The sequence below is a fragment of the Urocampus carinirostris genome, chromosome 19, assembly GCF_059441175.1.
Source record: "Urocampus carinirostris isolate Australia breed hairy pipefish chromosome 19, RoL_Ucar_1.0, whole genome shotgun sequence".
Taxonomy (NCBI): Eukaryota; Metazoa; Chordata; class Actinopteri; order Syngnathiformes; family Syngnathidae; genus Urocampus; species Urocampus carinirostris.
In genome coordinates this window covers 2,130,248-2,148,015 of record NC_142367.1, presented here as the reverse complement: position 1 = coordinate 2,148,015, position 17,768 = coordinate 2,130,248, and the positions used below count along the sequence as shown (strand labels likewise).

At 40.6% G+C, this 17,768-nt stretch overlaps 1 protein-coding gene across 2 annotated transcripts in view; it reads right to left on the bottom strand.

The window, feature by feature from the left end:
* Positions 1-17,768, bottom strand: part of LOC148346881 (disks large homolog 5-like) — a 76,680-nt gene that overhangs the window by 15,576 nt on the left and 43,336 nt on the right. Inside the window, exons 9-26 of one of the 2 annotated variants that reach the window (XM_088323397.1) lie at positions 17,075-17,259; positions 16,867-16,992; positions 15,513-15,645; positions 15,321-15,445; positions 12,077-12,252; positions 10,536-10,639; positions 10,359-10,451; positions 9,438-10,190; positions 8,477-8,600; positions 8,214-8,355; positions 8,028-8,143; positions 6,673-6,756; positions 6,439-6,601; positions 6,181-6,252; positions 4,806-4,968; positions 4,591-4,724; positions 3,673-3,837; positions 3,399-3,582 (exon numbers count right to left, since the gene is read on the bottom strand). In XM_088323397.1, coding sequence (XP_088179523.1) covers positions 3,399-3,582; positions 3,673-3,837; positions 4,591-4,724; positions 4,806-4,968; positions 6,181-6,252; positions 6,439-6,601; positions 6,673-6,756; positions 8,028-8,143; positions 8,214-8,355; positions 8,477-8,600; positions 9,438-10,190; positions 10,359-10,451; positions 10,536-10,639; positions 12,077-12,252; positions 15,321-15,445; positions 15,513-15,645; positions 16,867-16,992; positions 17,075-17,259 — 3,042 coding nt within the window. The remainder of the gene's footprint in view (positions 1-3,398; positions 3,583-3,672; positions 3,838-4,590; positions 4,725-4,805; positions 4,969-6,180; positions 6,253-6,438; positions 6,602-6,672; positions 6,757-8,027; positions 8,144-8,213; positions 8,356-8,476; positions 8,601-9,437; positions 10,191-10,358; positions 10,452-10,535; positions 10,640-12,076; positions 12,253-15,320; positions 15,446-15,512; positions 15,646-16,866; positions 16,993-17,074; positions 17,260-17,768) is intronic. The other variant, XM_088323398.1, reaches the window with a different exon arrangement.

Genomic DNA, 17,768 nt, shown 5'->3' with positions numbered 1-17,768 from the left:
AACAAACAGGAGACACGAAAGTCACAGGAGATTGCATACAACAGTCTCACAAAAACAACAGATTCCACCCACCCAAAAGCCAAATTGAGCACAAAGCTCTGCAGGGTGAAAGTGGCTATACTGCTATACAGTATGCTTTGTATGTTATGCAGCACAGTTTGTTTTCCACGGATGTAAAGTTACATCAGCATGTCCTTTCTATGGCATTTTATAATTGGAAAAAATGTGTATCTTTAATACCGTATGTCACAAAGGTGAGTACACCCCTCATATTTTCATTATAATGTTACCACGTCACAATAAAGAGAATTCTGTTAAAAAATGCCATGACTTACTTGCAATATATCGTCTGGTTTGATGGAACAAGTACTAATTTTTTTGGCTCAGATGGTGTGAAGTATGTGTGCCGGCAACCATGTGAGGAGTATTAACATGTTTGTGTCATGCCTAAAGTCAAGCATGGTGTTGGGAATGTCATGGTTTGGGGCTGCATGGGTGCAACTGGAATTGGGGAGTTGCATTTCATTAAAGGAAACACAATCTCAAGGATGTCCTGTGGAATAAAGGAGCTACCTGATAAATCTAGTAAATTCCGATCACCTATGCCTATCCCTCACCCCCTCATACACCCCTATCCGAGGAAAAACAAAGCCTGTAACAAGGACAATACAAACGTGGCCTGAGGGAGCCCTTTCTAAGCTGCAGGACTGTTTTGATCAAACTTGCTGGGAGGTATTTGAACACCATGACCTCCAGAAATTCACTGACACTGTTTTATCCTACATCCGATACTGCACGGATGAAGTCACAGTAAATAAAAAAAATCAAGGTCTACCCAAATCAAAAACCCTGGATGTCCAGCGAGGTGCGCACCCTCCTCAAATACCCCAACACCGCCTTCAGGTCTAAAGACAAGGCTCTTAACAGGGTGGCCAGGGCTGACCTGAAGAGGGGCATCAAGAAAGCAAAAGCAGCCTACACAAGGAGGATCGAGCACCTCTTCACTGGAGGATGTGGCAGGGCCTTCAACACATCACCGACTTCAGAGGCCACAACCTGGCAACTGTTGAGGCTGAGGCTTCACTAGCTGCGGAGCTTAATCAGTTCTTCGCTCGCTTTGAAGCTGGAAGGCCACAAACAGCCACATCACACCCACCAACAACCAGCAGCAACACACTCACATTTCAGGAGCACGAATTAGGCGTGCGCTGAAAACCATAGACCCCAGGAAGGCAACTGGCCCGGATAGAGTACCAGGGAGGGTACTCAGGGACTGTTCCGATCCGCTGGCTGGGGTCTTCACCACCATCTTTAACCGGTCCCTTTCACAGGCGACCGTCCCACCTTGCCTCAAAACCTCCACCATCATTCCCATCCCCAAAAAGTCAGCAGTGGAAAGCCTCAACCACTACAGGCCTGTCGCTCTTATGCCTGTGGTCATGAAATGCTTCGAGAGGTTAGTGTCCAAGCACATCAAAAACTCCCTGCCACTCACACTGGACCCCCACCAGTTTGCCTACAGGGCAAACCGCTCCACTAACGACGCCATAAACAGAGCACTTCACACCGTGCTGAAACACCTGGACCACCGGGGGAGCTACGTCAGAATGCTCTTTCTGGACTTCAGCTCAGCCTTCAACACCATTATCCCGGAGATCCTGGTGGAGAAACTCGCACACCTAGGACTCTCCCCCTCCATCTGCCACTGGATAATGGACTTCCTCTCCAACCGCCCACAGTCCGTGAAACTCGGTAACCACGTCTCTCCCACCCTAACACTGAACACTGGCTCCCCCCAAGGTTGCGCACTGAGCCCCCTGCTTTTCACCCTCTACAGCTCCGACTGTTCACCGACCCACCCCACAAACACTATAATTAAGTTCGCTGACGATACCACCTTGATCGGCCTCATCTCTGAAGGGGACGAGGCAGCATACAGGGATGAGGTGGAGTCACTTTCAACGTGGTGTTCGGAAACCACCTCATACTGAACACCACAAAAACAAAAGAACTGATTCTGGATTACAGAAGGAATAGCAGGAATCCAGAACCGCTCATCATAAAAGGAGACTTTGTAGAGAGAGTCCACTCCTTCAAATTTCTGGGCGTGCACATCTCCGACGACCTCTCCTGGTCTGCAAACACCAGAGCGGTGGTAGGGAAGGCCCAGCAGCGACAACACTTCCTGAGAGTGCTCAGGAAAAATAATCTAAAACAGCAGCTGCAGGTGTCCTTTTACAAAGCCACAGTGGAGAGCATTCTAACATGCTGCATTACGGTGTGGTATGCTGGGTGCACAGCAGCTGACAGGAAAAAGCTCCAGAGGGTCATCAAAACAGCCCAGAAAATCGTCGGTTGCTCTCTGCCCAGTCTGGAGGACATTGCCTGCCCTCGCTACCTCAGCAGAGCAGAAAACATAATCAAGGACTTTTCTCACCCCAGCCACCACTTCTTCGACCTGCTGCCTTCCGGCAAGCGCTACAGGTCACACAAAGCAAAAACAAACAGACTCAGAGACAGTTTCTTCCCCACAGCCATTACCACCCAAAACAGACACCGCACAAAAAACTGAAAACTCTTGCAAAAAAAAACTACCTCACACGAATGTAAAATGGTACTCACGTCTATGTTCTTACACATGCTGACTGCACTATGTTCACTGCTCAAAACAGACACCGCACAAAAAAACTGAAAAACTCTTGCCAAACACTACCTCATACGAATATAATGGTACTTATGTCTGTTTACTGCTCACCTTGCACAATGTCTAAACATTTCTTTTTTCTGCACTATGATGTCTATGTTTGCACCAATGCATATGCTGACTATTTTTTTGCACTATGATGACTTTGCACCAAATGCAATATTGCACAACCCTTACAATACCAACGGTATTACGATAACAACTGTATGTTACATCCCACATGCCGACATTTGTTGTGTCAATACCATGTAAATTATAACTATAGCCTTATCCCCTTTGTTTTATAACCTTATCTTCTCTGTACCTTTATCTTCTTGGCTCATACCTCACTGTGAATGTGTGGAACTGGAGTGTCATGCCCAATTTCGTTGTCACAATATGTTAACCCACTTTGTAACGATGACAATAAAAGTATATTCTATTCTTCTATTCTATATTCTAATAAGCTTTACACAGACTACCTTTCATTGTGTCAAAGCTATTCTTCAGTGTTGTTCAATTAAAATAAATGATGAAATATTTGCAGGCGTGTACTCACTTTTTGTGACATACTGTATTTAGTTTATCAATAAAGTTCAACAGGAAATGTTAAGAGTTGTTTAACAACTGTAAACCGTAACCAAAATTTAACAGACCTTAATTAAAAAAATATGCAAGTTGGGGTACAACTTAAGGTAATACAGATGAAAGATACCTCCAGTATCAGGTCTCCAGGTAGGAGGCCCTCGGACAATTTTGCAGGACTGTCTTCATCCAAGCTCTCCACAAAGATACCGTAGAGGTTGCCTCCACAGATCTGAACTCCAAGCTCTGTCTGGATCCTCTTTAGCCTCACTTGACGCGGCTCCGCTGTGCGACGCAAACCGGTTACAGGAAGTCTGAGCAGGAAGCAAGATTCAGCAGACACAACCTCTGATGAAAATTCCATTAAGTTATCCTGGAAAGGGTGAATTGTGTTTCAGTGATACCCAAAAGAGTTTGGAGGGCTGGTGACGGGGGTAGTCTGCCTGGATGGGGGCATCACTGTGCCCATGTCCTGTTCGCTGAGAGTGTCCCCTGTGGATCGATTGTCCATAGTGCTGGCGTCGCTGTCAAGTGGGTTCGAGTGGATGCAGATGGACTCCATGCGAGAACTGAGGAAGAGGTAGATAAAAAGTATTGTAAATTGGGAAACAGGATTCATACACCTGTTTCATGGCCAAATTGAAGCACTTTTTAAGGAATTTCAAGGCCAAGTTTCCAATTTCTACAGTACCAATAGTAGTAAAAAAAACATCTGGTGTAAATAATGTGTAATTTACATATGCTATTTTTAATCTTGCTTGTGTATATATCAAGACATATGATTTTTAGATCTTGAGTAAATTGCGAATACATTCCTTTTTGGGACCAATTTCTCCCCATATAGAAAAAAATGGGTAAAAATAACAGTTATATGTACCTTATATTTTATTTATTTTTACAAACTACCACTGTGAAATGATACCTTCATTTTTTGCTGGGCACTTACTAAATGTCCATAATTGATACATGACCCTTGTACTAATACACACTTCATGGTGCCCTGTTTGGGTGTAGCATGCAACTTGAGCGTGACCCGTAGGGGGCGATGATGCTCCATAGAAGAATGCCTTACAAAACAATGCGAGCTGCAGTTAATTACGAGGGAAGTAGATGCAATGGCAAAATGAAGCCCCCAAAGAGCAGTGTTAGCGTTATTTTTATGGAGACTTGTTGTGAAACATGGCAACAATTTCAAGCACTTAAAGCACTTCGCCCAAGATTCAAGCACCTTACTTAAAAACGCAACATTAAAAATCAACCATTTTTAAAGATTTCAAGAACCCTGGAAAATAAAAGCAGTTTTGCGGTCTCGTAACGGTTACCTGGACCGAGAGAGATTACCCAGCTGAAACATATGAGGGTTGTACTGAGCCAAAATGGTGACTGTGTCACACTGTTGTCCTATCACCAAGCGGGCCTGTTGCTCGTTCGCATTTCGCAGATTAATTCCGTTGAACTGGAGACAGCCCACGTTTGACACATTAGGTACAAAAACAACATCGTTGTATTATTGGATTATTATTTTATTTTTTTTTACCTCTAGCAGCTGGTCTCCATACTCTAAATGAGCTTGGTGTGCTATGCTTCCGGCAGTCACTTTGGACACAAACACGCCGCCGGTCTCCCCGCTCACAATTGAGATACCCAGTTGCTCAGCTCCTTTCTGCATCGTCACATTGCGTGGCTCTTCCAAATACGGCCTTGGAAGAAAAAAAGGGACATAATGAATTCAACAAATATCTTCAGCAGCCCCTGACAATATTTTTTCCAGCTAAATTTAAACTTCAATGATTACTATTTATGCATAGTTAAACTTGCGATATCATTCTGACATAAAAATAAACAACCAAAATGTCAAATTTTCTTGTTAGCCAGCAGTCCGGAATGTTTTGCAAAATAATTCTCACAAAAGAGTAAAATGCAATCAGTTGATTTGCATTTAGACGCCACACACTGTTTAATGGGGAGTAATTGAGAAAAATACAAAAACATATTTAATGTGTGAAATGTGAGTCAAATAAATGGGAAATTACTTACAAAAGGACACAAATATGTCAGCCATGATTATGTGTAAATATGAAAAAAGTGGATTAAAAGATAAACAATGGTGAAATTTAGGCTGTTATAAATTGATGGTATATATATATATATATATATATATATATATATATATATAAATATACACACTGGAGCCATAACCCCCTAGTGGGAGGTGGCTATAGTCAAGAACACATTCACATTTCTGACTCTTTCTGGGAGATTGATACAGAGGGGGGGATTCCCAGCCACTCGCGCAACCCAACTGATGTGTTGGGAGTCATTAGGTGACCAATTCCAACCCCTAATGCCGAGCGCCAAGCAGGGAGGCATTGAGTACCAATGTTATAAGTCTTAGGTATGATTCGGCCAAGGCTTGACCTGCAACCTCCCAGTCTCTGGGCGGGCACCCTACCCCCAAGGCCACCAAGCTGGTCTTGATGGAATAGTGCAGAATAAAAACATTCAGCCTTACAAACTCTGCAATTAGAAAAAGTGCGCTGCGAGAAGTCACGATCAAAGCCTCAACAGAAAATAGGGGAAAATTCATATATTTTTGAGCATTCATTATAAATATTTGACAATTTCATAATTTACAGCTAAAAACGTTTGAATCACTATATTGCTGAAAAAAGATGCATAATTTAGTAATATGAGCATGCTAGTTTAACCTTAAGTTTTTGATATTGCTTTTTGTAGGTGTAAAATCAGACGATAGTGTAATTGTAATCCTGTGCAGTCCTTTGAGACATCTTGTATTAAGGGCTATATAAATAAATGTGACTTGACTTTTTTGTTGTGGTCTGCAAGATTATTTAATTTCTCTGCACTTTACAGCATGACAAATTCCAACTATGTGATAACACAAAACACACCTCAAGCATCTTAAAGAAAGAAACTTGGGCCTAGCCGCCACCGGATATCTGACAAAGGGATTAGAGACAAATTGAAAGCAGGAAGGAGACAAAGAGGGAAGGAAGGTATGAGGCAGTTTTTAATAAGAAGCAAAGAGGAAAACAAAAATATGCACATGATTCAATTAACTTCTTTACAAAACTCTTTATCAGCAGATAAATGACGGTTTGAGCATTGGTGTCTGAATGTGAGTCAATGACTAATAGGGGCTACCTTACCCGTCCTTTTGGTCATCACCAACCAGACCGCGGTTAACGGATGGCCTGAGGTGCGTGGAGATGGAGCTCGCAGATGGGTTTCTGGCAAAGGACGATCCGTCCAGGCCGACAGGAGACTTGGGTGGCGAGGTCGGTGAGCTGCATTCCGAATGGGAGCAGGACCCTATAAGAAGAGAAGCCACACCATCCAAGTTAACGACAAAATTGATAGCACTGATTACAATATAGTCTTACCTCTATCTGATCCAGGGCAGCATGGATTACGATTTGGTGGAATCCTTATGCGCTCAGCTCTGAATTGCAACTGACTCAGAGAGACTACAAAAAAAAATTGACATTTACCAATGCACACATTTTTCAACCAGCTGATTTTTTTCAGAAGCTGACATTTTTAAAAGTAGTGCTTCTATGCATTATCATCATTTTAACTTTGCAGGTGTAATTTTGTTGACAAACAACGTATACCCCAAAGTCCTAACATGCACCATTGAAAATATAGTGTGTGTTTAATCTTAAAAGCCACAAAATGTCACAATTGTCTGTATGCCTTCATCTACACAAAAAGAAAACTTTTAGTATAGTGTTTTTCAACCAGTGCGCCAGGGCACAATAATGTGCCTCGAAACCTAGTCCAGTGTGCTGCAGGAAATTGACCTGCGCAGTGGTTAGCGCGTGTGCAGCACAGTTCTGAGGTCATGAGATCGAACCTTCCTGTATAAAGTTTACATGTTCTACCCGTGCTTGCGTGGGTTTCCTCCGGGCACTCCGGTTTCCTCCCACATTCTAAAAACATGCAAGTCAGGTTAATTGGTCGGTCCAAATCGTCCCTGGGTGTGAATGAGCGAGCGATTTGTCTGTGTGTGCCCGCGACTGGCTGGCAACCATTTCAGGGTGTGCCCTGCCCACTCCCCGAAGATAGCTGGTACGAGCCCCAGCACCCCCCGGGACCCTACGAGGATATGCGGTGCAGATAATGAATGACAAATGTATTTTTGCAAAAAAGTAAGGCCATTTTTCAGTATCTTTACTTCCAGTTCTCAGTCAAGTAACTCCATACCAGTAGTTGTCAGTAGATTATTTTTTTATACACTAATTCTTTTCTCAGTATGTATTACAGGGAAAAACATCAAAAAACACTTTCTGATGAAGTTTGAGGAATTTTTTTCCTGATTTTAATTCTTATTTTGTCAGTTTACAAAAAAAATGAGAAAAATGTTTATTCTACTGGAAGATAATTTTTGCCTTTTTTAATGACTATTTTTGTTTGTTTTTCTAGAAAAACAAAATAAAAACTTGAAAAACAGGTTAAGAATATTGTAGAATTTAAAATTACAGAATTCTTGTAATCTAAAATAAATAACTTTTATTACCTCCCGAGGCACAGTGACGAAAACCTTTGTACTGTAAATTTTTGCAACTATATAATTTAAGGCTGACAAAAACAAATACATAAAATTGGCACCAGGGATTAATTTTTCACCATTTTCGATTGTGCCTCAAAAACACTGGGTGAGATCACACAAGCAAAATTAAAACTTTTCATGAGTTGTAATGGTAATACAAAACAGGGACTGTAATGTACTGTATACCCAGTCTGGAACTTGAGGGCAGGGAGTTGGTGCCATGAGTTGAACGACAGTTTTCACTTCCGTCGCCAGTGAGTTTGTGGTTGAGATCCACGCTTTGGCGACCGTTATGAATAGAGCTAAAACAAAGAGTTGGTTCAAACTCAATAATTTGATCGAATGGTTTGAGAGGCGTCCATTGGATGTTACCTTGCATGTGAACGTGTGTGGATGCTGGAACTAAAGCCTGGTGGGGAATTACTGGTTGGCATCTCGTGATTCCAGATGGGGTACACCGAGTTCCTGATAACAGACGACTTTCCCGGACGAACTAAGCCACAATGTGCTGGGTCTGAAAAGACAGATAATACAGTTTCATCAACTGTTTTTTCAAAATGTATTACAAATTATAACAAAAAGCACAAGAGTATTTTAAAAAAGCAAAAATATTAGAGTAAAAAAAAAAAACTCACGCGCTACTGCATTGCTGTAGCTTGAGGGCGCAAAGTGAATGCTGTAGCGATTGTTGCGCATTGGAGAAAACCGCAACAAATCCATTGGCTCAGGGGAGTGTTCTTCATTGGAAAAACTATGACCCTAGACAGAAAAAATAAAGAATCTTTAATTTAAAATGTTGTTTCCGTCAAGAGGGTGCAGGCAAGTCCTACTTTGGGAAAAGTTTTTTTTTTTACTTTCCCGTAATAAAGTGCAATTGCTCTTCCACTACATTAGCGCGCAGTAGCGTTCTCATTGGCAGAGTGTTTTGTTTACATTTATCCTCCACGTAATGCATTGAGCACAAAACATTCGAGTATGAAGTGTAGACACAATGTGTAACAGACTTTTAAGTGACCCCATGAAAAAATATTTGACACAATTGCGTCAAGAGAGACAGACTAAAGGGAAAAACTAAAGACTCTTCCTGAAAGCTAAGACAAGGAAGTTTGTCCAAGCGTACGCAGCACTTCACTGCAACAAGGAGGGAGACGAGCAAAGACCGGTGTGCTTGCCATTTTGAAAATGTTGACAGCGGGCAACATAAAGCCAAATAAATCTAGCTGTCACTTTAAGACAATACAACGTTATCACGTTGATGTGATGCTTGAGTTTTTCTTAGCAAAATGTGCCGAAAGGCGTACATCTGGCACCAATATTGAACACTCGTTGTTTTGTCCTCACCAATATCATGTGATCACTTAAAAAAAAAGATTGATCTTGGGGAGGGGGCGTGACAGAGAATAATTAAGTAAATGAACAGTGGTAGTTTGATCTTAATGCAAGTTGTTCCTTGAATCAACCGTATATGGTGTTTTAATTGTTTCTTCCAAGTATTTAATATATACTTCTGTAAGGCAGGTTACTATTGTACCAATCTTTGGTTCACCCTGTTTAATAAAAGGAACAGTACATCAAGCAAAAAACATTTATACATACCAGAATTGGAACTTGGATATGCAACGGGGCAACGTTCCGCCGCAGAGCCGGTGCAGATTTGGGTCTATACCTTCTCTTCTCCGGCTCCAGTTGTTGACTCCCATTATCATCAGATAGCATCTTATAATCTCTTTGCGAAGCTTCGACCGGGTATAAGATCTGCTTCCCACTGTCGCCATCTGGGACCGGACTGCTCCCCTGGCTCGGAGAGGCTGGGATTGTGGAGTCGGATGCTGAGCTATTCTGATGCGAGTGCTTGATTCTAAACGAGTCACTCCTTGCTGGCGGCGTGGGTGGACATTGAGGGGATTCTGTCACTGAGCTATGCGGCGAGTGTTTTGACAGCTGAGAAAGCGACATATAATCCAGTTTCGGAGGTGCTTCTGGCCTCCTGAATGTGTTCATGTCAAAGATAGACTTGCGCTGTTTAGTTCTCTTATAGATGGAAAGCTGCGCACACTCTGGGACAGATGTTCCAGCTATGACTTTGGGCCACGTGCCACCGCCTGCCTTCCCTGAAGAAGGGCCACCGTGGGAAAGCGCGGGTGTGAAAGTGAAAGGTCGCCGATGGAAGTCTTGCCTCCTGTAGCCAAATTCTGCAATGGGTTCTGAGGGGCTTCGGGAGTGCAGGGATTCACTGGCCACATGGTGACAATGAATCCCAACATCGCTTTGTGCTTCTTTGTCCCCGGCATGGCTTGTCTCCCTCGGAGTTTCGTATAAACTCTGGCCAGAGCAGTTCTGGTGAAGGAACTGTCCATAAACGGATTGAATTATAATCACTTTTTTATCAAATGGAGTACCTATATGCCAACAATCAAGACTACTTTTGAGCATATTTGGAGTATAAACTATGCAAGCCCGTAAACTCATTATTATTCCAATAAGATGAAAAGAGCTGTAATGAATGAAATTCATCACCTTGACAAAAGAGATACAGAGTGACTCTCTGCATGTTCGCAGCAGAGCTTCACACTCAGGCAGCGACTTGTTATCGAGCAAAATGCCGTTAATCTGAAAAAAATGAAAACCAAAATAGTATGAGGGATTTTTATTCTTAACATTAATCATTGGGTACTAAAGGCATAGGATACGCACAGATAAGAGCCTGTCTCCAACTGCGAGAGCATTGTCACGGACTGCTGGACTGCCGGGCACAAGCGATGAAACAAAGATGCCACTTTCCAGGCAGATGCCACATTCTGCCAGGACAATAACCAGTCAATTAATTGGTCTGTAAGAGTGTTTATGTTACTTTTTTCAACAACTAGAAAAACTGTACATTTGGGAGAGATTTGATTTTTATACAGTCTTTGGAGTACATCCTGACGTCCGAGCCTGACATTACAGAAGTATACAATTAAATGTTTTTTGTGTGTTTTTACCAACCAATAAAATGGATCCTCGCCCTCAGTGGCTGGTACTCTTATGGTAATTCAACTTGTAGAAATAAAATTTGTTTACTCATTTATTTACCAAACCTAAACATTAAATATTTTTAACTACCAAACCAATTTTTAAATCATTGGGAGCACGGTTGCATCTGGACCTATTTTTAAAGACAATAGGCTAAACTAGGTTAGATACATTAAATGCACACAAATATGTATCATAGAACAGGGGTCACCAACTAATTATGCTTAAAAACCAATCAGAAGGAAATGTTTAACTAGAGGTTTCATACAGATTTAAAACTAGCAACAGTCATTAAAAAACAAGGCTGTAGAACAGGGAACCTATGACTCGCGAGCCAGATATGGCACTTTTCTTAAGTGAATATGGCTCAAAGGTAATTAATTCCGCAAATTAATTCAACAGTGTTTTAAACATTAATAGCACAAAGGCGTGTTTGGGGTGTACCTAACAGACGTAACTCCAGAAAACAAGTTGTTCAATTCAGTATACAAAAGGCACAATTTCAACTAGTCTACAGTCAAGTTTTAACACCAGCAGACCCCGTTTTGGCAGTACGTTGCCAAGGAATTATTTATATAGAAGCTCATCAAACAAATTCGATGATCTGTTAAGACACTTTATGATGAAAACCCCAAAATCAAACTTTAAACACCCCAGAATACCAGCCAAGCACACGGAGCAAATTGATTGGGTGAGTGGACCTATGCACACATCACACATACTCACTTCTCTCAGCCCAGCGCTCTCTGTGCCGAAGGTAAATACGTCAGTCCTCATTTGCAGTATTTTATGACATTACAAAATAACTCTGCTTGCACCATGTTTTGAAACCATTATCTATGAAAAAATGAAGGTTAAAATGAGCGTCAATGATCTTAAGTAACTGCAGGAGGGAGGTAAGTTTAAAGCGGTATACAGTATTCTTGATATGGGACACAGGCTCTGGCAGTATTCTTATTTTATTAATTTTATCAAATCTAACAACACACAGTGAAGGATATTGCGCTGAAAATTGTGATTTTGCTGAATTTTGTTGTCAAATATATGCTACGGCTCTTTCAAAAAAAAAAAAAAAAATCTAAATATTTTGCTATTATGGCTCTCTGGGTCAAATAAGTTCCCGACCCCTGCTATGAATTTAATGGTAATTATGTAACCACACTAATATTGTAGTGCCCTCATGTTAACCCTGAAACATGTAAAAATTAATCCACCAATTGGACCTTTGTGTCCTGCGAGGTTTATCTGGACAGGAGTGGCGACGCGTCCCCCTTGCGACTTCCTCCGCCGGACCACCAAATTGATCACGCCGTCACCGTTAAGCACTGCTTTGATTGCCTGCTTTCTGTCTTTGCTGGTCATGTCCACATTGTTAATTTTCAGCAGCCAATCGTTGACCCTGCACACAATTGAAAAAGCAATGGAAATAAAATGTATTGTACTCTACGTAAAATATTCCGTATATGGAAACACGAGGCGTCTTGGTGAGAGTACTACGCTCAACTACAACTAAGTTCCCACTAATGTCTGAAGAACGGGATGATGCTTCACACCGAAAAACAATGGCGACCAGATGATGAAAGTGCTGTGTCTGTGTCATTTGAGGAGGGTTCTCCTGCTAGTTGTAACCAGTGTTCCCTCTAAGCTGCGCGCGTGCGCAATTGCGCACTGCTCGCACATTCTCGGCGCACAAGAAAACCTAGCCAGCACACAAAAATGAGGGCTCAAAATTACTAATTAAGAAGCGACTCACGTAAAAGTTACAGTGCATGAAGGTAAAATGCACGGGTTCCCCTGACGTTGTGTCCTAAATGCGGTATTTTGAAGTCAATGTCCAACGAAGTTGAAAAGTAAAGTCAGTAGAGTTTGTCGAAAACCGGCTTCTTCGGCTCGGCTCACCAAAAGGAACCGGCTCTTTCGGGTCCTAAACGGCTCTTCGGGTTGTTTTTGCTTCTTTAATCCCAACATGACCAAATATTATGTAAAATTATGCACAAAATGACTTAAAGGAAGGAGGGAATAGAACAAAAAAGAAAAAAATACCAAAATGAAAAAGTAGTAAAAAGCTGAGAAAAAAACAAATCAAAAGGAAGAGAAAAAAAATTGAAAAATTTAGAAAAAAAGCCAGAAAAAAAGAAAAGAAAAAAAAATGTAGGAAAAAAGTAAATAGAGAACAAAAAGAAAAAAGTAACAGCTCGGAAAAAATAAACAATGAGATTTTTTTTAAAGGAATTTTTAAAAAAGTAGAAAAAAAACACAGAAAAAAGAAGAAAAAGGTTTGTGTTGCATTCAAATAATTTCCAATTATATCAAGTGAATCTTGTTGCCAACATTGTACTTCCACTAAAAAATGTGATTAAATACAGTTCTGTATCTTACAACCGACTAAATAAGCCCCCAAAAATGTTAATATTATGCGACAAAATATATCAGGAAATAAAAAGAAATGGATATCTTGTGAAAGACGACGTAGGCCGTACAACCTTTGTAATAGTACATAAGTCAATTCATTCAAAAGAGAAAAATAATTTTGCATTGCCGGAACCTCAGCAAAATGTAACTTTATGTCAAGTTTTGGACATGTTTGATAATTGATTATCTTGCCACACTTGGGATTATGGTTGCTCACTGTTGTTTCAAGCGCTGCTCACCGACTGTGAATGCTCAGACCCGTGGAAAATTATACTGAACATTGGTTGTAACCATGGAAATTTCATTTTCATTTGGGGGAGCTAAGCACTACCCAAAAAAAAAAAGGCTGGAGAGGGATGGGCGCCACCAGGCTGTACTTTCCCCGGACAAACCAAAGGAATTGGGGCCCCAACGACCATGGGGGTTAAAGGATCCGTGAGCCTACCTGTGCCTATAATATGGCACAAAAGCAAAGGACTTACTTAATCAACACAAAGTTTAAATTTTTCAACAAAATGATCGAAAAACAGTTGCATGTGAGGGGGCAAACCCCCTACCAAAAAAAATAAAAAATGGCCTGAGAGGGATGAGTGCCACCAGACTGTACTTGACTAAGACACACCACAGGGAGTGAGTGGTGCCCCAAAGACCCTGGTAGTTAAGAGATCCATCAGCTTTAGTTCAGTGATTTTCAGTGTCCTGCCGTCAGAGGTGGGTAGTAACGCAATACATTTACATTTACTTAGTTACATTTACTTGAGTACGTTTTGGGAAATTTTGTACTTCTAGGAGTATTATTAAATCCCTATAGCTTTACTTTTATTTGTGAAAATTTGTGAAGAAAAAAACGATACTTTTACTCTGCTACCTTAGGCAACATTGAATTGATTATTTAGTAACTTAATAAATCGCCTCCACGTATGTACGCGTCTGTCTGTCTCCGCTAAGGCGCATTTATTTTGACGCAAAACTCCGCCAGGCTCTACCATCTTTAACCGATCTAACGTAGCAGCCTCTTCACGTGACCATGTTAAACTTCAGTGCAGGAAATTTTGTTTACAGATGAAACAGATGAAAATGACACTTAGCAAAACAGACTATAGAAACACAGAAGAGGAGGAGCACCCCTAGCCTCACATAAAAAGAATGTTCCCCTTTAAAAGGGTGCAAAACACTAGCTACAATGTGAAATGTCTCCTTTATTCGAGTTCATGGGCTAGCTTGTTGTTCTGCTTGTAGAGCCTGTTAAGTATAATATGCTTCTTGGTGCTACATGTGGTTTATGTATTTGATTTATACTATTTTTGTCATTGTTTATTAAAGCACTTGAATTTACGTTGATTATTTTAATCTGGTTTAAAATAAAAAAAATTGTTGATTGGATGGATTTTGATAATTTGATGATCTGATTAGTCGTTTTAAAAAAAATATAATAAACACAACGTTGCTACAGTTACTAAGTAAGTGCTTAAGTTATTTTTTTCACCAAGTGCTTTTTTACTTTTACTCAAGTAAGAATTTGGATGACTACTTTTACTTCTACTTGAGTGATATTCTGACTACTCTACCCACATCTGGCCGACATACACTAGTGTGCCATTATATCTTGTCAATTGCGCTTCAAACAATTGTCCAATTTTATCCAAGCAAAAAAGGCTGCCATTGTTTTGCACCATTCCTTTCTTTCAGTAATGAGCAGAGGGATCCATATTTGTAGGTGGCAGCAGATTACCATTTTTAGTCATGAAAAAGGGAGGAAAAGTGCCTAGGCCCCAAACGTTGGAAAACACTGTAGTTCAGTGTTTTTCAACCACAGTACAGCGGCACAGTAATTAATTGTGGTACCATGCCGTGGAAAGTTATAAAATTTGTGGTCTAGCGAATCATTTGGATTTACTTTTACCGGAATTGCAACAGCACTCACTGGTGGTGTTCCGCAGATTTTTTTTTTCAATTAAAAAAAAAGTGCCTTGGCTCAAAACAAGTTGGAAAAACAATTCTCTAGTCAACTAAAATGATTTGTGTTGTATTTGTATTGCTGATTAAGGTGTTTACCTTAATCGGCCTTCTGCTTGACTTCCTTTTTCCACCTTACTGACAAACACACCACAATCACCAGGTAAATAAGGATCGTTTAGGCCCTCTGCGATGTCAAAGCCAAGTGCTTTCAAATCCATCTCCTGAATTGACAGAGACCCAATTAAATGTTACTTAATGGCTAGGGATAAAAACAGACAATACACCTACCCTAAGTTTCTCAAACTCTACAACTTCCGTCTCCCATTCAACTGAGTCCATGTCAATGGCAGAATCATGTGAACTGTGCGCCATTAGCTGACGAAACCGGGCCTCGTTCTCCAATTGGTCCTCCATTTTTTCCCTGAGGAACAAAAAATAAACATTATTATTTTCACATTAAATAAAAAAGTCAAATGAAATAAATTTTGTCATCCTGGTGCTCAGCATTAACCGAGTGAATACACGTGTCAAGGGAAAGTACAGTTCGGTCATTTTCTAGACTATCAAAATATCCTTCTGTCAGCTGTTAATTTCATATATAAGGCGCATGAAACTAACATCAGAAAAATAAAAACATTTTTCATAGACCATATATATTAGGGAATCTGACCAGCGCAATGAAATAAAAAGCATTAGGCCTCTTTGAACTCTGTTGAACATTGTTAAAAGTGGGGTGTATTGTTTGAGGATTCTTTAAAAAAGGGAAAGGTTGAATATATTTTCTATGTGTTAAGAATGCCAAACTGAGTTCAAAAAGCTCTTGTGCTTTTTTCCCACCCTGCTCATCTTGTTTTATCTTTCTATTAGCAAAGCTGTTCGGGCCAGGACACATTAGGGAATAGGAATGGGGGCACATGACGGGAGGGGGGGATGAAGAGTGATTTCATGCTCGTCTCCCCCTTTTTTTTTAGTGTAGCATGCAATCGTGATAGTAAGAAGTGGTCTCTTTAAAGTAAGGTCCAAACACCAACCCAAACCCCTTAAAAGATAAAAACAGTTTATTCAAGTGCATCTAAGAAATGCTCGTGCAACATGAGGAGCTTGATAGTGGCTGCAATGAGCAGCCAAGTCAGGAGGTGGTGGCAGCGACAAAAAAAGTTCCAAATCCCGTACAACACTAACTTGACCTACTCATAATTAGTTAGCCTAAGTAAAAAGTTTTCATTGGATTGTTATGCATTTCTGATTTAATTTACTCTGTGTTTCTGTAGTGCAGTTGTTAGCACATTCGCCTGATACTTGCCCAAGACACACCACAGGAAACTGTGCCCCTAAGACACTAATGGTTAAGGGATCCAACCAACCAGTTCCTGTCTATAAAGGCACACTGGACTATAAAGCGCATTCTCTCATTAATGTCATTTTTGTTTTGTTTTTTAGGTGCGCCTTATAGTCCGGAAATACAGTAGTCCATTGCAGCAATACAATAGAGGCACAGTGGTTCATCTAAGACCACCAGCTGGCACTAAAGGAGCAGATGAGTGCTTAGGTTGACAATATGAGCTTATCTATATCAATTTGAAGCTAGTGCAGGAAGAAGTATATACGCACACACAAAAATAAAAACATATAAAATACTCACTTAAGTTCCTTAAGCTCTCTCACGGCATCATTTTTCTGCTTCCTCGTATCATCTAAATTCCTCAATGCTTCCGCCAGGTCACTCACAGCTCTGTCCCTCTCCCGTCTGAGACTGTCACACAAAGTGCTGAAAAGGGAAAATTGAGCTTGTGTTTTACTTACTTGTCAACAATTTACAACCACGTCAGAAACACAAATCATTATCTCACCGAACACTTTCCCGCTCTCCCACAATCTTGTCTCTCTCTTGAAAGGCCCAATCTCTGCGACACTTGGCCACTTCTGCCTCCTGCAGAGCCTCTTTCAGTTCCTGACTGACAGCTTCGTATTGTTTCCTCAGCATCTCGATCTCCTTGTTTGCCCGCTCCATGTCCAGAGTGGCTGAGTCTTGTTTCTGGGAGGTGGAGGACATTTATGATTGTAACAGCACAGGTAAAACTTCTAGTGCAGGGGTCAGAAACATTTTTGAATCATGCAAGTTCTGTTATATTTCTTGAGCCATTAGTAGTCATGAAAAGAGCCATAAATGACTGGCGAGCCATTGATTATGGACCACTGTTCTAGGGAATGGCCATCTAAAATCGGTGTTAACGCAGGAAAAACCCAGTAATGCATGGCAAGAAATAAATAAATAAAATATAAATAAATACAAGATAGTATATATTTGGTAATTTGTGACTAAGTACCTTTCCACTGTTGCGATGCAAAGTGTATAATGAGTACAATTCTTTCAGGTATATAGTGAAAAGTAAGTATAAGTAAAGCAATTGATAAATATGCTCTCATTCAGGCTTTTATGAGTTAAAAATGGTAACAATTCTCTTTAGCAAAATAATTTAAAGGTTTCCATAACTTCAAAATATTGTACTTGCTAATGCCATCTTCTACTAAAGTCATTATCAC